This window comes from Ambystoma mexicanum, chromosome 3q (assembly GCF_040938575.1).
Source record: "Ambystoma mexicanum isolate Mex_15411 chromosome 3q, UKY_AmexF1_1, whole genome shotgun sequence".
In the NCBI taxonomy this organism is placed as follows: domain Eukaryota; kingdom Metazoa; phylum Chordata; class Amphibia; order Caudata; family Ambystomatidae; genus Ambystoma; species Ambystoma mexicanum.
The window spans coordinates 5,226,778-5,250,169 of NC_090926.1; the positions used below are offsets into that span (position 1 = coordinate 5,226,778).

At 46.8% G+C, this 23,392-nt stretch overlaps 1 protein-coding gene across 9 annotated transcripts in view; it reads right to left on the reverse strand.

The window, feature by feature from the left end:
• TNRC6B (trinucleotide repeat containing adaptor 6B) overlaps positions 1-23,392 on the reverse strand; it is a 2,246,995-nt gene that overhangs the window by 1,431,646 nt on the left and 791,957 nt on the right. For all 9 annotated transcript variants that reach the window (XM_069652930.1, XM_069652926.1, XM_069652923.1 and 6 more), the window contains one exon: positions 9,173-9,260. In XM_069652930.1, the coding sequence (XP_069509031.1) occupies positions 9,173-9,260 (88 nt within the window). The remainder of the gene's footprint in view (positions 1-9,172; positions 9,261-23,392) is intronic.

Sequence of the window (23,392 nt, forward strand, 5' to 3'; positions counted from 1 at the left end):
CCTTAATGTTTAATAACCAAAGGACTTGAGTAACAATAGAAGTCAAGGGAAGTACAAAAAAAGAAGAAAGCAAAAGCTATAGTGAAATCCTCAGGTGAGAGCGCAGCTTTAAGGGAGTTAAGCAGCTTTAGAACTGTTGTATATATCTATGATTAGAAAGTGGCAGCAATGTAAACAGACTTTCTGTGCACAACTGCATGAAAACATAACTGCGTAGCGGTTGCAGCAGCACTGTGTAAAAAAACAGAGAAAAAGCAATTCAACGCTTAAGTAAAGAGTATTGCGTTCCGGCCTCTGCTGAGCTTGAGTATAGAAGGCAGCGCGCGCAGCCACGGTCCTCCAGAGGCAGCGTAGTCCTAAATGAATACCACAGAACGGTCAGGTGAAGTCTGTTTGAGTCAGGAGCTGCGCATACGGAAACGTAGCAGCAAGGAAGCGAAAATCAAGTTTACTTCGTGAGCCAGCATCAACATCTGAATTTAAGCAATAGAAAGTTGTTTAGATACAGGAATCCAGTTTCTTCATGCATTCGCGCAAAGCAAGAAAACTGTCCACATGAAACTACTGAAAGAGCAGCATCTCTTATAAAGAGACAATTGGAGAGTTTCCTTCTGAAAGGATTCAGAGGGCAATTTGGGGTTAGAGTTACAGAAAAGACTGTTTATCTGCATTTATTTAGTACTAGGGATAGTTTAGGTTAGGTATAGTGGCAAGAGTTACCAAAAGAGTTCATGCAAAATGAGAATGCAAATCTTCGGTGAGTAAAAAGGAATCTCGTTTTTTTTCAATTCAAATCACCTTTCAGCTCTTAGAGAAGGTGGACCAAGCAAGGAAAAGGAAGGAAATGGTTTTAGATACTATGATGCAATCTGAATGGGAATGATTTAAACTGGTGTGTTATTCTAACTGCAGATCGCAGAAACCAGAGCCAGCCCATCCAGACAAACCTCTTTCCCTTCCCTGGGGCTGCTAACAACTAATTGAGGTTGGGTTGGAAACGCTTGGAGGGTCCATGGGATTAAATTGACAGTGCCCATGGCTATGACGAACATTAGGCTGGTCACCATCAAAACGGCGTTGGTGGTCAGACTCATGTCAGGTCGCACAGTCAGTAAAATACAAGCGCTGGTCGCGTCTGAACCGTACAATACCTTCAACAGGGATAAGGTTCTGCTTTGCACCCATCCAGCATTTTCACGAAAGGTGGTCTCAACTTGCCATCTGAATGTGGAGATTGCAGAAAAACCGTGGAAGCACAATCGGATGCGGAAAAGGTCAATGCACTGTTTGGATGTGAGGAGAACTCAGAGGTTCTACCTGGAAAGGACAAAAGGGCTCCGCAAGTCTGACGCTTTGTTTATAACCTTTGGGGGATGAAAGCCAGTCTCTCAAGCCTCGAAAGCTTCCATAGCAAGATGGGTGGTGGCAGCTATTGAGGAAGCCTACAAGTGGCAGAATTACCAGGTTACTCACCGTAGTGACCACCTTACTCCTAGTCCATAGTCCCCTTTCCTCAATACTTGTGGGACATCTCTCAGTCCTGTGGGACGGGACCGGAGCACTTTGTAAAAAGCATCCAATTTTTATTTTTTTTCAAAAATGTGTCCCTCCTCTCTTTCCTGTGCGGGTCCCGGCACGCGGCCGTAACCCCGCCCACTTTGGCTCTGCCCCGCTCATCACCCATCAGTCCTTTTCTATTGCCGGGTCAAAGACCCATTAGCAATTACAGAGGAACCTTATTAGAGAGGACGGCGGGCGGGCGTATGGAGGAAAGGGGACTATGGACTAGGAGTAAGGTGGTCATTACGTTGAGTAACCTGGTAATACTCCTACGTCCCGTCCCCTTTCCTCCATACTTGTGGGAGATTCCCAAACACTCCTTACAGGAACTACGGGTGGATGGAAATACCCTTTACTGAAACAGGTTCTTCAGCACAGCCTGACCAACTGAGCGTCAGCTCTAGAGCTCCTGTCGAGATAGTAATGTTTAAAGAAAGCAGATGGGGAGGCCCGAGTAGCTGCCCTAGCGATGGACTCCCATGGAACATATTTCTGAAAAGACACTGCGGCTGCTTTGACCCGCATCAGGTGTGCATGAATACCTTTAGGAGGGTTCAGCCCTTGGACGGTGAAAGACTCCGTGATGCAGGCGGCAATCCACCTGGAAATAGTTGCCTTAGACGCCGGCTTGCCCTGAGGGTTACCGAAGGTTCCAAAAAGTTGAGAAGACCTCCTAAGCTCGGAAGTCCTGTCCAGGTAGAATTTAAGAGCTCTTCGGACATCAAGACAGTGTAGTACTCTTTCAGCCTCGGAGGCCGGGTTCGGAAAAAAGACCGGAAGGGAGATCGACTGATTCAGATGGAATTCAGTCACTACCTTTGGTAGAAAAGCCGGTTTTGTCCGAAAGACTACCTTGTCCGTGTGTAAGACCAAGAAAGGATCCTCCACCGACAATGCCTGGAGCTCACTCACTCTCCTTGCTGACGTAACGGCGACCAGAAAAGACACTTTCCAAGACAAGTACTTGAGGTCTACCGTAGCCATTGGTTCAAAGGGTTTATGGCAAAGTACCGTCAGGACTACATTTAGGTCCCATGGCGGGTGCGGATTACGAACCGGAGGGTAGAGGCGTGTCAAGCTAGCAAAATGCCTCTTCACCACTGGGTTAGTTAGAGAATAAGAACAAAGGTCTGTAGAAAGGTAAGCCGAAACCGCAGAGAGAAGTCCTGCATGACAGAACATGAACCCCTGACTCTGCTAGGGAGGACACGAAGGACAGCACCGTGTCAATTGTGGCCACCCTCGGATCCAACTTCTTCCACCAAACACCAATGACAGAACCTGAGCCATTTACTCCTGTATTGAGATCTGGTCGAGGGTTTCCTGGCTGCCTGGATAATGCGCATGTTATCCGCAGACAAACTCAGATGCTCTAAAGACTTGAATTTAGGCACCATTCCGCCAAGCTGAGCGATTGTGGGGAGGGGTGCCACATCTGTTCCCCCTGGTGAAGAAGATCGGGAGTTACTGGTAACCCGATAGGCGGAGACACCGACAGGTGTTGAAGTTCTGAGAACCAAAACCAGGCCGGCCACCACGGTGCTATCAGTAGAAGGGAACAGTTCAGAGTTCTTCAACTTCCAAATTGCACAGTGAATTAGAGGCAGAGGCGGGAAGGCGTAAGCTCTCATGTTGTGCCATGGAATCTCGAGAGCATCCCCCAGAGAGGAGGCTCCCAGCCCCCCTCTGGAGGCATACTGAGGAAGTTTATTGTTCATCGCCGTGGCGAAGAGGTCCACCTCCGGTGTGCCCCAACGCGAGAAAATCCATGATAGGACCTCTGCCTTCAACTCCCACTCGTAGCGGACCACTGTCCGCCGGCTGAGGGCATCCGCTGTGACATTCAGCTGGCCCGGGATGTGCACTGCAAGCAGCCAGACACCATGAAGCACGGCCCACTCCCAATTCTGGATGGACAGGTCCACGAGGGGGGAGGGTTGGGGGGGGCTTCATTCCCCCTTGCTGGTTTATGTAATAAATTGATACCACATTGTCCGTTCTTATGCGGACCACCTTGTTGACAATGAGCGGACTGAACGCCCAGAGTGCTAGGAAGATCGCCAGAAGCTCCAAATGATTTATGTGCAGGAGCTTGTCCTGAGGCGACCAGAGGTCCGAGACCTGAAGAAGATCTAACATCGCACCCCACCCGAGGAGGGAGGAGTCCGTCGTGATCGTCACTGTGGGGACCGGGTCCTGAAACCCTGCGCCCCCAGACAGATTGCTGAGAGATGACCACCAACCCAGGTCCACTCTCATGGAATCCGGAATCATTATCCGCATGGAATCCGGATCCACTGCCTGACGCCATGAATTCTGAAGAGCCATCTGGGTCTGTCATTTTGAGACGAGCAAGAGGAAGAGCCAGTACACACGAGGCCATGAGGCCCAGAAGCCTCTGGAACCACCAGGCCGACATGCTCTCCGACTGCGCAAACATCTGACATGTGGCCAACAGATGCGCCATTCTGTTCCCGGTCAGATACACTCTGCAGTCGATCGTGTTCCAACGAAAACCCAGGAAGATCAGGTCCTGTGAGACCATCATGGAGGATTTCCGCCTGTTCACCGACAGCCCAAGATGGAACAGGAGCTGAAGGAGAGACTGGAGGTTGCCCACTGCTGCCAACGGACAAGGGCTGCGTAAGAGCCAGTTGTCCAAATAAGGATACACAAGGATACCCTGGAGACGAAGATAGGCCGCAATCACAGACATCTTCGTGAAGACACGCAGCGCCAAACTTAGGCAAAACTGGAAATGCTCCTCTCCCACAGAGAAACTGATATCTCCTGTGTGGACCCCAGATCAGGATATGCATGTAGGCATCCTGAAGGTCCACCACACTGAGCCAATCGCCCATCTGCAGGGAAGACCATATCTGGCCAGGCGTGATCTTGAATTTCTCTTGGGGTAGGAAAAGATTGAACTGGGAAAGGTCTAGGATGGTGCGCAGGCCAGCCTGGTTGGGTTTGGGAACCGTAAACAGCTGGGAGTAGAAGCCTTCCCCTCGCTCCCCAAGGGGAACGGGTTCCACAGCTCTGAGGTCCAGAAGTTTCTGAACCTCGGCCTTGAGGGAGGGTGAGCCCGACAGCTGAAAAGGAGGGTTGAGGGGTGGGGTAGGGGGTAAAGGTAAGCGGAAGCCCGCTCGAGCGACTGACAAGACCCATCTGTCTTCTGTGATGGTCTGCCACGCCTCCCAATGAAACGCAATGTGTCCTCCCACCGGGGTCTAGTGCGAGCACGGAAAACCCTCATTTGGCAGGCTTATCGGTGGCGGTGCCACCTGAACCGGATGAGGAGGCTGAGGAGCGGGAGAAAAACCGCGTACGCTGTTGTCTACAGCGATTATTCCCCGCAGGAGTATCCACTCTGCGAGATTTGCAGTCGAGGAAGCCCCTAAAACCAGAGAAAGGTCGACTTTGCGACAACTGTCTCTGGGATTTGAAAGGCGCTTTAACCAGAACAGACAATGATTTAGCCGTATGAGTGCTATCCTTGGTCTTGGTGAGCTCTACATCAGTAGAAGAATGAAAAAGCTCCTTACCATCAAATGGAAGGTCCAACACCTTGTCTTGCACTTCCTTACAAAATTTAGTGGCATGCAGCCACACCTGCCGTGAGGTATCAACCCCAAGCATCAGGCCCGAGCCGAGGTGTCTACGTGATGAGCCGCAGCCTCCAGATCATCCTGGGCCAAGACCCTGGCATCGGAAAAGCCTCCTTTGAAATCTTCCAGCTTCTCGACCGGGATGTGCTCCTCAAACTCCGACAGACCTTTCCACATCCGCATGTTAGCTCCTACCAATATCAATTCGGCGTTGGCCTGCCTGAGCTGCAAGGCCGAGTTGACGAAGATCTTCCTCCCGAGGGAGTCGAGGAGCTTGTCCTCCTTTCCCAGAACCTGAGTAGCTGTCGTGGAAGAGGATGCTGCAGGCCTGGACTGCAAAGTGGCCGCAGCCACCACTGTGGAGGAGGGAGGCGGACAAGACGACAGGGCCACCAAGGAGACAGGGTGAACGCCCCAGAAAGCACGCCCACCTGCGGAGCGGGTGCCTCGGGCACCGGAACATCTAAGAAACTCATGTCCAGTACCAGGTCATACAAGGCTCCGATAGAGTGGGGAAGGTTCTTGTTGTCCTGATCGCCTTGAGGGTCATCAGACAGGTCAGGATCCTGCTGAGCCATGTCAGGCACTGCCTTGTCTACTGGGGACAATGGAGGCAAAGGCGGGAGAGCAGGGGGGTGGTGGGGCATCACGGGCAAGGGAGGTGCCGGCGGAACCACCGGAGGAACAGGTCGAGCCGGTGGCGCCGGTGGACATATCTCCTTGAAAAGCCCTTTGAAATATTCCATCATGGGGTCGGTGTGGAAATTTACCGAAAAAGGCATCCTCAGGAGATTGTTTCGGGACCTGAGGAGGCCTCTCATGAGGTGTACAAATCCAGGGATGTAAGGGGGAAGGATGCCACACCGGGGCAACAAAACATTGTGCGGAAGAGGCATCTGGGCGTTCCAATCATAAACCGGCCGGTAAGGATGCGCACAAGGGACCTTAGGTTCACCCAAGAGACCGAGCCCTACACCAGATGTCGATGGCGTAGTTGTAGGGGTGGCACCTAAAATGGCCGTGGTGGTCGTGGCATGAACGGGTGCCATTTTGTCCTCGTATGAGGGGAACTGTGGCACGTGAGGGAGGGGTCCCCATCGATGGATCAGGGGTCTTAATCTTAGCCTTAACATAAGGAACCTCGGCCGAGCCCGTACTATGAGGCCTGGAATGTTTTTGTGACATGCCAACTGCCAACTGAGCCTTCGAAGGAAGGACCTCGGCACTGCCGGTAAAAGAAGAACTTTGCTTCTTTAGCCCCTCAACAGAGCGATCAACGCCCCTCCCGGACCGAGAGGAACCCGGGAAGGTATCCCCCGGTCGGGGTGCTCTGAAAAGTAAAGAACTTACTGACCGTTTTTTCTTCTCATCGATGAACGCCTGAAAATGCGAAGGAGGAGTTCGTCGAACACCTCCTCCCACCGCTCCAACCGACGTTGAAGTGCCGGACCAAAAGGGAGTCACAGTAAAAACAGGAGTCCCAACGGTGTTCCGGACCCAAACACTCTAAACAAAGAGGATGGGGATCCGCCCTCGCGAAGCGACAGTGACACGATGAACAATCTGGAAAGTCTAATTTGAAAGACATAGACAGACTAGTAAACGAACGCTAGCGAGAGCCAGAGAGGAAAACAGGGAAGAAAATCTTCCGAGGATGCAAGTGCGTCCAGCCCCGTTCGAGTGGAGAAAAGGACTGATGGGCGATGCGCGGGGCGGAGCCAAGGTGGGCGGGGTTCCGGCGGCGTGCCAGGCCCCGTGCAGGAAAGAGGAGCGACACATTTTTGGAGAAAAAAAAATGGATGCTTTTTACAAAGTGCTCCGGTCCCGTCCCACAGGACGGAGAGATGTCCCACAAGTATGGAGGAAAGGGGACGGGACGTAGGAGTACAAGTATTGTCTTGCAAGTTTACACACCCATACCATCAAGGCAAAGGCTACCGTGGTGGCGTTCCAAAGGCATGTGCCATGGCAGGTCATTAGCAGGGCAGCGGCATAGGCTTCACCGTCCACCTTTTGCAAGCATTACTGTCTCAACAGCAACGCAAGGTCAGATGTGGCTTTGGGTCAAGATGTCCTGAGGAATCTATTTGTGTAAGACTATAGTCACCGCTAATTATCAGTTGTAATCGCCCATGCAGTATGGAGGAAAGGGGAGCAACATAGGAGTAATTACAAGTTACTCACTGTAGTGACGAACGTACTCCTTAGTCCCCTTTCCTCCATACCACTCCCCCACCCCCATAAAATGTAGTTAGTAGTCTAATCTGGCTGACATGCAAAAGGGGACTGAGGTGAGGCGCCAGAGGGCATAGTCAGCAGAGCAAGCACTCCTGGTACCACGCGCCTTTAAATTCAATGGGGGAAATGCTTTTTTCAGTGAAAAAAGGTCTGTTCCTGTCCCTAGTGATGGATGCCCCATGCAGTATGGAGGAAAGGGGTCTAAGGACTAGGATTAAGTTAGTCACTACAGTGAGTAACTTTAAACCACATGCAGAACAATTGCCCAAAAAAAAAAAGTTCCTACGAGTCTGCCATTATCACACAACTCGCTAGCCAATTTAAATGAACATGTGTCGTCTTGGTTACATTATTGAATGCGTTGTGGTCTCTATTAAAAGGCACATTTCATTATGAAATTCTCCAATGCCATGTGTAAAATGTATATAATAAAGTCTCTGTATATTCAATAAAACAAACTGGTGTAGTCTTTTTACATGGGCTGCACACACAAGACCGTGTGTTGGAGAAAATGTCAGTGATTGGCAAGATCAGACACACACAGACACACACACAGACACACACAGACACACACAGACACACACAGACACACACAGACACACCTCTCACACTCGCAAGATATCAGAGTGTTTTGAAAAATCAAAAGAGGACTTGATAAATGTCCAACAAATATAAATAGATGTGGGATCAAATGGAGCCAAATCACTGAGTACACTTTTATCATTGACATACTGTAAAATGTATTGCAGTGTCTGCAGACCAAATTTTAGAATGTAAAACCAAACCACTGACAAGAAGATGTAGAGTGAATTCTGTTACTTGCCTATACAAATTCTGCAGCAGGGCATCTGTTTAGTAATTAAATGCTAGACATATGCCGCCATCTAGCAGTAGAGTCGCTGTTTATTTCGCTCTGTTCTTTGTGATTACATTTAAAAAACCAATATTGGCATATATGAAATAGGAGTCATGATCCCATGGCAAGCAAATCTCACGCTTTTGCTTATAAACCATGTCGTCAAACCATTCAACTAAAACAGGAGAAGCAGCAATTTGAACCTGACTAAGTAACCCTTCATTTGTTAGAATGTCAATATCGGAGTTCAAACCATTCCCTCGTTATGCTAAACATATTAAGGCTGCTAATGGTGTAAGACCTTTAAGTGCAGTACCAACGGGAAAGTTGAACAAAACGCACAAAGATGAAAAAGTGCATACTCTGATCAGGTTATTGACTAACATTGCGGAAAGTGGGTTGCAAATTTATTTTTCTAAACATATCTACTTAGAAATAAATGCAAAGTATTAACACTGTTATTGACTTCGCTCTACAACGGAATGCACTCCAAGATGGTGCCTAAACAGATGGTTTCCTGTGCGAGATTGCAATTGGCTCAGCGAGAAGGGCATTCGGGAATCCAGAAGAGAGCCCACAGATGCAGAATCTTTGAAAACACTTTCAGCAAAGGCAAGTTGACCGACAACGGAAGAGTGTTCCAACAGGCTGGTGGCTCTTAAAAAGCGACTAATGAAAAAATGTGTATAAACAGTCTCCCTCACGAAGGGGGCAATACCTTGCCCATTGCTGAAAGAAGACGGAGGGTCATTAGAGTTGCAATCCATAGCTTCACTGAGACTGCACAGCGGCCCACATTTCAGGGGCTGAGCAATTGTGGATCTACAGTTCCCATCCTGCTTCCAAACAGCCAAACATTGTCAGTATAACTGAAGAAAGCCTGAGAGCACCTTCCTCTTGCACTACTCACCTTCTGAGCAGCGTCTTTCCTTTTCTTATCTTCTTTCTTACGTTTCTTGTCTTCCATGAACTGTTCGTCCCTATCTTGCTCCTTTTCTCTGTGAACAGAAAAAAGTAAGTGAAATTACATGAGGCTCATGCGATGACAAAAAACAAGGGACACTCTACTTTAGCAACCAGCATGTATACAATTTAATCATTCCCTGAAATAAGGAAATGGTATGGAGAGCACAAAGCAGCACACATAGAACGCAAGTGCCTCACTGTCACAAAACTGAGCAATGCTGCGTTATTAAAATACAGATACAAGTTGACGGAACAGAGAGCATCATTAAAGGAACCACTAGCTCGAATCATCACACGGGGACAATGTACACAGCGATAAAATAAAAAGCTGTGCATCGTTAACAAACCACAGAGCATTTGCGCGATCTCAATGTCACCTGCCCTTGTAGGATCATCGTCCGTCTTCCCTCCGTTTCCCCGCCCTTGCCTAGTCGCGCATTAAAACACAAGTGTATAGGCGCGTTATAATTCCATATCAAGTATTGTGAGGAAGGCATCCACATTGGTAATTCAAAAACCAGCTACATTGAATAGAAGGGTCTAATTCTTACAGCTCGAGCCCACCTCTGCTGTCAGTCCAGGACCCCTCCCCCCACACCTCACCTCTTGCATAACAGAGGTGTACATGTCCCTGTCACTAGATCTGGGGTTTGGGTGGGGGAGGGGGGGGTGGGATGGGAGAAAGAGTGCCTACCTCCAGACTCGGGTGCTATTTTATCTGCCCTGAAGCCAGTACTCATTAAAATACCAGTAAAGAACAAGTTACTCCTTACCTGGTAACGTTCTTTCGATGGGATGTTCCTCCGACGTATTCCTTATCTATGATATTTGTATCACCAGCTTGCTGGCCTCGGAAAAAAAAATTCCCAGTAGAGGGCGCTGTGCATCGACGTCCGTCGAGTAGGTGTTCCTCGACAGCCACCGTATCGACACCGACGTCATCATGCCTATAAATGGCCACGCGCAGCGTCCGTTGCTCAGTTCCGTTTTGTAGAGTAAGGTAGTTATTGCATGAATGGTTACTACCCTTGAAGGAGCGTAAGCTGCAACCACAAGGGAAATGTTACTGCGGGGATGGATGGGAGGCGCGATAAGGAATATGTCGGAGGAACATCCCATCGAAAGAACGTTACCAGGTAAGGAGTAACTTGTTCTTCGAAAGGGATTGTGTCCTCCGACGTATTCCTCATCTATGATAGACTCCCATAGCAGTGGTATGTGATTGGAGGCGGAAGTAAGAGAAGCCGTATTACTCTAAGAATGAATAGAGTAACAGCTTTGCCAAATCTAGTCTCTTGACTAGAGGAGGAATCCAGGCTATAAAATTTGTTAAAGGTATGTACGAACGACCATGTGGCAGCCACACATATGTCTCGAATTGGTACCCCTCTTTGAAGAGCTGAGGAGGCTGCGATACCCCTGGTCGAATGAGCCCTTAGATTTTGAGGGGGCTCTTTCCCTGCCAGTTTGTAGCATTCCAGAATGGCTAAAATAATCCATCTGGAGATGGTTTGTTTGTTTATTGGTAATCCCAACTTATGTCCTGCGTAACCTACAAAGAGTTGGTCTGCTTGTCTAATTTTAGCAAGTCTACCGATATAAAAACTCAAGGCTCGCTTAGGGTCCAGCCTGTGTAGTCTCCCTTCCCCTTTCCCCGGATGGGGAGGAGGATAGAATGAAGGTAAAGTAATCTTCTGAGTAATGTGAAATTCAGAAACTACCTTTGGGAGGAAGTTAGGCTTCACCTGTAGAACGACTTTGTCCTTGTGAAAAATTGTATGAGGAGGTTTACAAGATAGGGCTTGTATCTCGATAACCCTTCTAGCAGATGTTAATGCTACCAATAAAACAATTTTGAGGGTGAGAAACTTCAATGAAGAAGAGTGGAGAGGTTCAAATGGAGCACCCTTTAGGAAGTTTAAAACTAGATTTAAGTCCCATAAGGGAACTTGGAATCGTCTTGGAGGGTAAACATTAGACCTTTCAGGTATTGTATTACCAATGGAATTTTGAAATACGATGGCTCCTCTGCAGTGTGCTTAAAGATCGATAGTGCTGCGAGATAGCCCTTAATAGTGCCAACTTGAAAGCATGAATTTGCCAAATAAAGTAAGGAGGATAACACCGTAGGTGTACCACATGAAAAGGGTTCGATATTCTTTTCTCTGCACCAGCTGCAAAATATATTCCAACGGCAGCGGTATAGAGTTTTAGTTGCTGGCCTTCTGGCCGAAAGCAACACCTCCATGATGTCATCTGGAAGGTCCTAATCCTTGTACCTCAACCTTTCAGATACCAAGCGTGAAGGTTGAGGGTCTTGATGGCTGGATGGAGAACCTGACCTCCCTTCTGCGAGAGAAGATCCTCTCTGTACGGTAGACGAATTGGAAGATGGATGGACATGTCCAGAAGGTCCGGATACCACGTTCTCCTGGCCCAATCCGGGGCAATTAGGATCATGGTCTTCCGAAACCTTCTCAACCTCCTGATCATTTGAGGAATGACAGGGACCGGACGAAACGCATACAGAAGTGTGAAATCCCAGTCCACTACGAACGCGTCTCCTAGAGCTCCTCTCGGGGGAAATTCCCTTGAGCAAAATCTGTCGCACTTCCTGTTGATACTGGTGGCGAACAGATCCACTTGAGGGGTTCCCCAAAGGGCGAAGATCTCTTGAAGGAATTCCTGAGCTATCTCCCACTCGTGGGAGACTGTTCTGCCTGCTCAGAGCGTCCGCTGTCACGTTCTTCTCCTCGGTTAGGTGAATTGCTGATAGAGAGATTCCTTCCCGAATTGCCCAAAACCAGAGCTGCATCGCCTCTCTGCACAGTGGCAGTGACCCAACGCCTCCTCTTTTGTTGAGGTAGTGCATGGCCACTGTATTGTCCGTCATTATCAGGACGTTTCTCCCCCGTACAGACGGCAGAAAAGCCTTCAGAGCCAGTCTGATGGCTCTCAGCTTCAACAGGTTGATGTGTAGTCTGGACTCCGATGGAGACCAACAACCGCTGATGGTCAAGTCGTTGGCATGGGCTCCCCACCCCGTGAGTGAGGCGTCTGCAGCTACTGTTATCTCCGGCCATGGTTGCCAAAACAGTTCTCCTTTCAAGATGTTCTTTGGATAGGCCCACCATTGAAGGTCGTGGGCTACCTTGTCCGGAATCCGGAGGAGATCTGTCATCCTCCCTGAGAATTGTGACCACTGAGTCCTCAGTGCCCACTGAAGGGATCTCATTCTCAGGCGAGCCTCTGGCACAAGGAAGATGCAGGATGCCATGAGGCCTAGCAACCTCAAAAAGTCGTAGGCTGGGAGACGGGCATTTTGAAACCTGGTGACCATCTGCAGAATATCTTGAGCCCTCACCTCTGGTGGCGAGGCTTTTCCCAGGGACGTGTCCAGGACTGCTCCAATGAACTGGAGTCTCTGTGATGGTATCATCTATGACTTCTTTAAATTGAGGGAGAAGCCCAGTGGCAGACATAATCTAGTTGGATCCGAGCGTGTTCTGAAGAAACTGCTCTGATCAACCAATGGTCCAGGTAGGGGTAGACGTGAATCCCTTCCCTCCTTAGACTTGCAGCCACAACCGACATTAGCTTGGTGAAGACCCTCGGGGCGGAGGTCAGCCCAAATAGCAGAACTCGAAATTGATAATGAGATGCCAATTGCGAACCTCAGGTACTTCCTGTGCTTGGGATGGATTGGCACATGGAAATAAGCATCCTGAAGGTCCAGAGATACCTATCAGTCCTGAAGCTGGAGGGCCTGAAGGATCTGAGAGAGAGTTACCATCTTCAACTTGTCCTTCCTGAGGAACTTGTTCAATTCTCGTAAGTCCAGGATGGGTCTCAGTCCTCCGTCTTTCTTTGGTATGAGAAAGTAGAGGGGGGGGTACCAGCCCTTGTTCCTGTCCGCTACAGGTACCGGGTCTATGGCACCTTTCTCTAGCAGGTCTACAATTTCCTGCAAGAGGAGCGGATCCAGCTCTTTCAGAGAGCTGTTCCCCGGTGGATGCCTCTGAGGGATGTGTAGAAAAGGCAGGCAGTAACCATGGGCAGCTGTCTCCAATGCCCAAGCATCTGACGTAATAGCCTGCCATTCCGTCAGATGGTGAGTTAACCTGCCCCCTACAGGTGTCTTGTGATGGGAGACCTCAGAGTGGTTTTGGAGCGGCTGATGCAGTTGCCGACGGTAAAGCGGCTCCTGCTCCTGCTGATGCGGCTTTCTTTCCTTTACCCAGTCCACCACAGATACATTTTCCTTGGCCTCTTTGAGCCGGCCGTCCTTTGCCTCTTCCATAAGTGGAATAATAGCGAAAGGACCTTCCTCTCCAAGAGGATCCTGAGGGACGAAAATTAGTTTGGCGGATTGCAGCTCCTATTGACTTGGCTGCTGCTTTAGATGTTTGCAGTTTTTCCAAACTGTCATCCGCCTTTTTACCAAACAGGGAAGAGCCGTCCAAGGGCATATTTAAAAGTCTGGCCTGTACGTCAGAAGCAAAGCCTGACTTTCTCAACCACGCATGCCTGCGGATTGTGGTACTTGCCGCTATGGCCCTGCTGATACTGTCAGCAAAATCAATGCCAGTTTGAAGGGACTCACACATTGCATCTTTACCATGTCTGATGATATTTAAAAATGCGTCCCTTTCTTCTCCTTCCTGGAGGGAGTCAGCCGCTGATGAAGCACACTCCCAAAGAGTGTGGCTGAACCGAGCGAGCGAGCGAGCGAGCGTACAAGTCGCATTAATAGATTTTAAAGCCATGCTACAGGCCGAGAAGACTATTAGCCATGGCATCATATTCTTTATCATCCCTATCCTGTGGAGCAGTGGGGTATGCAGATGTACTACCTGATGAACTTGCAGCCTTGGCCACCAGACTCTCTGGAGTAGGGTGCTTAGATAGGTATTCAGGGTCAGCAGCAGATACCCTATATTTTGCTGACAACTTCTTGTTAACCGCAGGGACAACTTCAGGAGTTTCCCAGTTAGTTAAAATCTTTCTTTGTAAAGCAGAATGAAAGGGAACCACAGGATCTTCCTGCGGACCTTTATCCAGAATATCTGTGAGGTCATCCTGTTGAAAAACAGGTGAAGGCGCAGACCAACCCATGAACTCCACAATTCTTGACATTAGGGTTCTATAAGGGGTTTCAGCATGTTCCCCTGGGTTTGGATTGACAAATTCCACTTCTGGGGAAGTGTCTAGGCCACTTGCTTCCTGTAATGCATCCTGAAAGTCTTTCAACCTTCTTTCCTCAGAGGCAAAAGTCTCTGGTTCAGATGATGTGGTCCTCTGCAGCCCAAAAGGCCTTTCTTGATCAGAATCTTCCCTTTCATCATAAATTGAAGTTAAGGGGGGATGCTCTGGCCTGTGAAATGGTATAAAACCCATCTCTAAAGCAGAGGGAGCCATCATCAGTGGCCTTGAAAAGGTCGATGTCGTTGACGCCGATGTAAAAATCCTCAAAGGTGTTGACAAAGGCGTTGAGAAAAGTGGAAGAGGCCTCGAAGAACTCGAGAGGATCGGAATCCTGCTCGAGGATGTCGACGACGTTCTCGACGTCGTGTCGGAGGCTCTCGGTGTAACCGTTGGCTGTGGAGTAGCCGTGGGTTTTTCTTTTATCGGCGTCGACGAGATCGACGGATGCGTCGAAGAACCCTTCGATAACGGCAACGATGGCACCGATCTATGCTTCGCAGGGGCTTTCGACGATGGTGTCAAAGATGCTTTACTTCCCGATGGCTCATGGCGCTTTCGGGTCGACTCTTTCACCGGGTGCTTCGACTCGCTGCGTTTAGATTATTTGGGCTTTTCACCCGGGGTATCACCCTCAGTGACTTCGAGGGGGTGGAGGCCGCTTTCTCGAAGACGCTTAGCATCTTTTTTCTGAATTCCTCCCACTCAGCCTGAGAGCTGTGTTTTGTGGGGCAATGTACTCTTTCAGGGGAACTAGAAGACGACAAAAGATCTTCTACGTCTCTTTTTCGAGTGTCTAGACCTCGACGAGTGGTGGGAGCCACTTCGAGACCTAGATCGATAATGCTTTTGACGGTGAGGAGACGAATGTCTCGACTCTACCGCGGAAACTTTCGAGGAAGTTAAAACTGACTTACCTCTCTCGAGCTTCCCCTTATGCTCCTTCAAGGCTTTCGCCGTCATGGATAGGCATTCCTCACACTCCGAACACTGGTGTTCTATTCCCAGACACCACAAACAGATCCTGTGAGGATCCGTCAACGACATTTTCTTCCCACAGTCTCTGCATTTTTTGAAACCGGACCGAGGAGTCGTCGGGTCGGAGGAGGAAGCCATCGAGTACGAGTCGCTTTTCTCGAGGAAATATGAATATATTTCGACTGACGAACTGAGCAACGGTATTCCGAGGCACACGAAGCGCGGAAAAATGGAACTGAGCAACGGACGCTGCGCGTGGCCATTTATAGGCATGATGATGTCGATACGGTGGCTGTCGAGGAACGCCTACTCGACGGACGTCGACGCACAGCGCCCTCTACTGGGAAACATTTTTTCCGAGGCCAGCAAGCTGGAGATGCAAATATCACAGATAAAGAATACGTCGGAGGACACAATCCCTTCGAAATTGACAACCCAGTAGAAGTATTCCCAGCACACTACTAGTTTGACAATTCAAGTAAAATCCCACTTCGATAATCCCACTATTTTCCCAATTTACAAAAACAATTCTGTGCATTCGAAGGTCACCAGTATCTAAATAATCCTACTTTTTGCAACCCTAGTACAGTCCTATTCCCAGTATATGCTGAATTTGACAACCCCGGTACATTTCCAGTTTGTACTATTCTTCCAGTTTATAGAGACAACCCCAGTTTCCACAACCCCAGTACAAATCTAGCCATTTTTGTATATTCCTAGGTTATATAGAGCGTGATTATAATTAATTTCAAAATTCAAGGGATTACGTAGATTGACAAATAACATTCCCAGTTAAACACCATAATCTCAGTAAAATGTTTCAAAATTCTATTACAATCCCAGAGTGGGAAATCACAGTAAATGTTCACTCTAATACTCCACTACAGAATGCCACAATACTCCAATTTCAAGATCAATATACTCCCAAAATCACAATTTCAGCTTGTATATTCGAGTATATTCATAGTTGGCACACTGAAAATAAGCATTCAGTGTGACCAAATGGTACATTTAGTATATTCCCAATTTCCACAATGCAAGCCTACTCCCAGTTATACAGTATCATAATAGTTCAATTTTGAATAATGCCAGTTTATTCCTAGTTTATAAACACCCGTTGGATCAGATTGTTAATGCAGCTTGCCTAATCGCAGTATAAATGCAGCCTGGGCTATCCCAACATACAATCGTTTTGGCAACCCAAGCATGTACATTTAGCATTTAAAACCCAACCCATTGGCTCCAAAAAGGCATCGCACACTGTGCTTCGGCAGCGGGTGCCACGGACAGGACGACCTCCCCTGCACATATAATCGAAAAAGACGACCATTCAGTGCACCGGCAAAATAATAGTTAGTTAGTTTGGTCAAAAATTCAGGCACTCAACTGGCAAGGTGCAAATAAAATCTGCTTTATTAATTTAGTCCATTAAAATATGAACATGACATACAAAAACGCCACACGTTGCACCCCAACCAGCGTTCAATTTAAAAACAGAAATCAGAGCACATTCCATGATTTCCAAAGAGCAAACATTTAAAGAGGACTAATACAGAGATTTTAAAACACCTGCAAACTGCCATCTTGACAGACCCAGTAAATTCTCAATTGGTACTACACTAGTCGATACTAAATTCACAATGCCAATAGTGTGTGCTTCAACTTTTCTTTTCCAATTCAAGTATACGGCAGTCACACATTCCCTGTCACATGCACCCCAGTATATTCCAAATGAGCACATCCCAGTTTATTACCGTTTTAACAATTGTACTCTACATGTTATAAGTAAATGACACTACAAAAATAACAAATGGCACTAGAGAAATGCATACAGTTGACCTCCCAACTGCAATATAACTTGACATGCAGTGGGAGGAGCCTCGGGACTATCACATAGCTGGCTTTCCAGCTACACAAAAAAGAAAAGAAAAAAAAGAAAAAACCTCACACCAAAGCACAGGTTAACAGTTTTCTCTGCCCCTAACATTTCTTTCAGCATCTGCATTTAAAGCTCCTCAATTTCCAAAACACCATACGGCTTTCTATACTTCTCCTTCCCCTCCTTCCCCCACCTCTGGAATATCTTCATTTAGATTTATTTCAGTTTACAGACAGCTGCAGTCGAAGCGATTAGCCCATTTTGTTCTAAGTGTATACATATGCTCTCTTCCTCAGGCCAGATCAAGTTTAATATGTACTAGCCTAACTATTGGTCACCATATTTTTGTTTTTCCGCCTTACAAGACATATTAAAGCAAATGTTCCATAACACCAAATGTATGCAGGGTGGTACTCACAAGATGAACTGTAATGCAACTAAATCACCCAAATCAGACTAAATGGCAGAGGCAAATACAGTCTTCTAATATTACAAATCGAGGTCTTAGACAGGGATAGGTACTGGCTCCCTGACAAGTTAACCTTTACATTTCTGACTTGGGCGACATCCCTTTTCACTGTGCCTTGGGCACTTAAAGATGAAATGGCTTGCCTATGCTGTAACACAGTCACAGTGCAATCATTGCATCCAGTCCCAAGTCTGCCTTAGAGGACTGGAAGGACTAGTCCTGAACTGGTCCCAAACCCCCGAGCTAAAAACCAAATGGAACCTAGATCCCACAGAAACTGGGGATTCAGGATATGTCCCAAGGTGCATCAGGTTTAGAGATCCAAAAGCCAGAATGGATTCCAGAGTGTCTCTGGATTCAGGGAAAGATACACTAAGGGGAAACACTAGCACATCCAGAGAGACCCACTTAGTCAACAGGTACGGTTTTCAAAGGGAAAACCCAACATCTGCCACCCTTAGCACCACCCAGCAGAAACATGTGTAAAAGAGAAAGGTTTTCTCGACCGTCTGCAAGATTTAGAGTGAGAAATATTTATTTCCCACTCCCCAAAGTAGAAAACTATTTTTGCACAAATGGGAATTTGAGAGGTTTGCCTATCCATTGTGATGGCCCTTTTTACATTACAAACCTACAAAAACTTGGAACAGTCAGAAGCAGAGCAGGTAACAAAAAGTTCTGAAAACCATGATCCTGCAATGAAAAGAATAACCGCAAACCATGCATGGCGTGAGAGTCAACGATTCGTGACCAAGTTGTTTCGGACCTGGTCCAAATCCATCAAGCGGTTTGGGCGTGCGCTTTCGCAAAAAGATGTGTGGATGGGAAAATGAATGGGAAGTAGGCCGCACTTTTGGAAAACTTTTTTTTTTAATGAAACTGGGGCCCGCAAACTTGTAATCAGTTTCGAAATTCCGGTCAAATCTGTTACTTATATGAAAAGTTATTAACAATATGTGTCCCAGACTCACGTTAACTATAATATATGGGATACATTGCTCACTGTAATCGTATTTCTGATGCTCAATGCATAAAATAAGCAGTGTCGCATAGGAATTTGCTATGCAATTCTGTAGATTTGCTAATTAAATCGACACTTGTGTAGCAAAGTTAGCTATTTAAGTTACCCTGTTCAACCTGAATTCCTCTCTGGCTCAAGGCTTTCGCCACCCTCTTCTCTGTTCACTGCAAGTTCAAAGAGGCTAATGGAGAGAGAGAGAGTGTAATAGTAATCATCTCCTTCAAAGTACCAAATGCCTGTATGGTAGAACAAGATGTGTGTGTGTAATCTTTCGTAAACAATTGAAAACCAGAAGTGATCTAGATGATAGTTTTATTTATCTAATTATATTCTCTTGGCAAATACCAGTGTGTAACTTTATTAAAAACAGTCATGCAATTCCATTCCTAACAATTTAAGTTGTTGCATTGTTTCCAAGGTGCACAGTAAAGTTTGGGTTAGTGCATCTAAATCTCAGTGTCAACTAGATTTTCTTTTGTTGGGGCAAATGCATCACATTGATGAGTGAACACTTTCGAAAATTTACATTTACCAACTGCTTTTAATGGCAAATCTAGTTCTGTGACCCGACCTGCTAGCTGCATTTATCTGTGAAACTGGTGCTCAACGCATATGTGGTTTTATACCAGTTACCCTAAAAGTGAGATGGCAGCAAACTACAATATTCCATCTGGTTTGACCAGTTCTCTGCCTGATACACCTACTACTCTGCTTAGTCTCTTACTTGCTTTCCTCTTACATAATGAATGCACAAGGCTAACTAGATGTTTGTGCAAAAGGATCAATAGTTCCATCCAGACTGTACATCTACTACAATACCACACACTGTAGTTAGCCTCCAGAGCTCACTTTTCTCTAGGAACACCTTCGGGAGAGAGCTGGCCAAACTGTTTTCAGAGCCTTTTTATCAAATCTATTTATGTCCATTCATGTAGCTAACCTTTTACATTTTACAGACACTTAGCCAGATCTCGCAAAGTCAACTCATCCACTTGCGCAGTCCAGTAGATTTTATGAAGGGAAAAGTACCATTTGCAGGGGAGGTTTGAAAAATGTATGTAACATTTACTTTCTTTTGCAGTAAATGTGAAATATGTTTAGATGTGCATAGCTGGCTACTTGGTGGCAGCAGTGTGCCACAACATGTGGGTGAGTGGTGACATGCAACATTTTACAGAAAGCACATCTACATTTTGCCACCCGTTGTTGCTATAGGCAGTGTGCTTTTCTTTTAGGTCAAGTAGGTAAACTAAATTACTTAATCTGCAGGTCTAGTGGAATTTTAAAGCATTTGCAAGGCCTGGTTGCTTCACTAATATCTTACTTCAGCTGCACACAAAAATGTTCTATTTATTTTGGATCCAAATGACTTCTAGTGACCTTATAAATATGAGTACAACATTACTAATCAAATGGGTGTGTTTGCTAATCAATAACATTTTAATTAGCAAACTTTGCTAATCAATTTTTGAAAACTAATTTATGCCTTGGATGCTTGTACCTGGGTCTTGTGGATCTGCTTAGCTCACATGCTATGCATAGATTAGCCAGCAGTGTCTAGAGAAGGTGGTGGGTTGTGAAAAGGTACAGTAGCAAATAAATGATTTAGCATGCGTGTCCCACCTGTGAATCTGCTTTAGAATGTAAGTCAATGCAGTAATGCCGAGTAAAGTTATGTATGGAATTCCATGTAGCTGTTTCGCAAATGGCGTCCAGCAGGACGTTTGCAATAAAGTCCAAAGTAGCTCCCGTAACCCTTGTAGTGTGAGCTCTTGGTGTGAAAGGCAGAGTTTTGTTTGATAGGGAATAGCAGAGCTGTATGCATTTCACTATCCATCTAGAGATGGCGTTTTTTGAAATGTGATCACCTTCCCATCCCGGTGCTATGGAGACAGTTGCTCTGTTTTTCTTAGCGGTTTGTCTTGTTTACATAGTACAGAACCACTCTCCTTACAGCTAGTGTATGGAGGGTTTTCTCAGCAGAGTTTGAAGGATTTTGAAAGAAAGCAGGTAGTTCAATGGACTGGTTAACATGGAACTTGGATATGAACTTAGGTGAAAACCTAGGGTGTGTTCTTACAACCAACTTGTCTTTGTGGATAACAAAGAAAGGGCCTTGCACTGGCAATGCTTGTGGTTTACGGACTCTTATGAAGGGCATGGCCACCAGAAGAGCGTTCTTGTATTTTAGGTGTTTAAGGCTGGATTTGTGCATAGGCTCTAAGGGAGGACCTATGAGCTTTGCAAGTATCACACCGAGATCCCACCATGGAGGTGGGTTTGAAATGGGAGGAGCAGGGGGGGCTTTTCACTCGCTCCATTAACACCTCAACAAGAACTTTCTACCAGGACACCTTGTTTTGAGAAGTGGTGTATGCGATAGAGTCGCTAGGGGAACTTTGATGGAGTTGAATACTAGGCCACAGCCTATTAAGTGGAGCATGAAATGAAGAATGTGTGATGGGGTACATTCGATTGGGTTTACATTTTTTGACTGGCACCATATTACAAACTATTTCATTTGTTAAAGTAGCAGTGTCTGGTTTACGTGCCTCCTTGAGGATTTCCATACACCTTTGCGGTCGTTTTAAATGATCAAACTCTAGGACTTCAGGAGCCAAGCTGCCAAGTTCAAAGATTGAGGATGTGGGTGTAACCTTGTCCCCTAGTGTTTGGTTAGCATGTTGAAGGGTCACAGGAGTTTTAATTGGATCGCACATCACCAGTTTGCGCAGAAGCCAAAACCAAGGTTGTCACGCCCACATAGGAGTAACCAGGATTAGAGTTACTTGTTCCTGGTGCATCAGGAGCGGTGTTGTGGGAAAAGCGTAAGGAAATTTCCCCGACTAGCTCCTCCAAAGGGTGTTCCCCCTTGGATCTGGGTTGGGGAATGCAAAGTCCAGGCATTGTGTGTTTAGGCTTGTGGCGAACAAGTCTAAAGGAGGATAGCCCCAGAGGGAATAGATGTGGTCTAAAATTGTTCTGCTGCACTGCCACTCATGCTCTTCAGGTAGGGGATCTCTGCTTAGCGAGTCTGCTAGAGAATCGAGTTTCCCTATGAACGTGTTGAGACACTAGGAACATGTTCCACTTAAGTGCCCACTTCCAGATTTTTTGGGCTAGTGCTGTTTGTGAGGACTTTTACTGTTTGAGCTGTTAGATGCACTTGAAAGGTTTGTAGTCTGAGCACTGCTAGGAGCTCCAAAAGGTTTATGTGATTCTAGGCTGTGATCTGTGTCCACATGCCATGTGCTGTGTGGTGAATGTAATGGGCTCCCCATCCGTAGAGTGATGCATCTGTTGTAACAATCGCTTGCACTGTAATGTTGCAAAATGGTTTTCCCTTTAACAGATTTTCCTTTGTCCACCAGCGTACGTAGCACTTGAACTACGGTTAGAGAAACAACCACTAGATCATCCGACCGACAGCTTGCCTGAGACTACTGTTTCGCTAACCACTCTTGCATTGGGCTCACGCGCAACCGTGTGCAACCAGGTAAATGCATGAAGCCATCATGTTGAGCAAGTGCATTGCTTTGCATACCATTATTGGCCGACCGGCTAGATACGGAGGCGTTTGCAGCAGTACGCTTTGTACTCTTTCGTTTGACGAGAAGACTAGCCCCTCTCCAGTCTTTACGATAGCTCCGAAGAACAGCTTGGTTTTGCTTGAAACGAGACTTGATTTTTTTCTCGTTGATTGAGAATGCCAGTTGGAACAGAAGATTGATTGTTCTTTGGGCATTTTGCTTGTAAATTTGAGGGGATTAATCAGCCAGTCGTACAGATAAGTGTACACTGGGACAGATTCTCTGTTTCGGTGCGCTGCCACTAACGCTAGTACCTTGGTGAACACCCTTGGAGCGGAGGTTATGCCGAAGGGTATCACCTTTAACTGGTAGTGTTAATTTGCTATTTTGAAGCTCAGGAATTTTCTGTGCGCTGGGAACATTGAAATATGAAAGTACGCATGTTTCATGTCCAACGTTGCCATTTGGTCCTCCTGTTTCAGCAGTGGGATTACTTCTTGCAGCATAGTCGTGCGGAATTTCTGAGGCTAGACATAAGTGTTTTGTCAGGGTGAAGGTCTAGGCGAGGGCGCATGGTCAGGTCTTCCTTTGGCACAAGGAAGTAACATTGAATAGATACCCTGGTTTACCAGGATGATGGCGTCCTTTTACTAGCAGTGCTTTGACCTCTTGTCTAGCAGGATGCACTGCTCCTCCTGCGTCATTTGTTTTTGTCTTGGCGGGTGGCGTTTGTATGAATTTTATGGAGAGGAGAGGCTTCGACAGAGGCTAAAGGTGTGCCCGCTCTCTTCCTTATGGTGGTCACTACGAGAGTCAGGCTTTAGCTGCCCCTGGTCTAAACATTTTCTCAATGAGAGTCTTGACTGCCCTTGTCAGATTGGGGGTAAGTAAAGAAGGCTGAATGAGCCTTTGCACAGATTGGAGCAGTGGAATGAACTGTTGCAGATCTCTTATCCCGATGATGTCCTCTATGAAGTCTTCATCGACTTGTGCCTCCCGAGTATCGATTTTAAAGTGTTGTGCAGCTTTTAAAAGAAGATTATTATACTGCAGCTGGTTGTCCACAGGGGAATCAGCCACTGGCT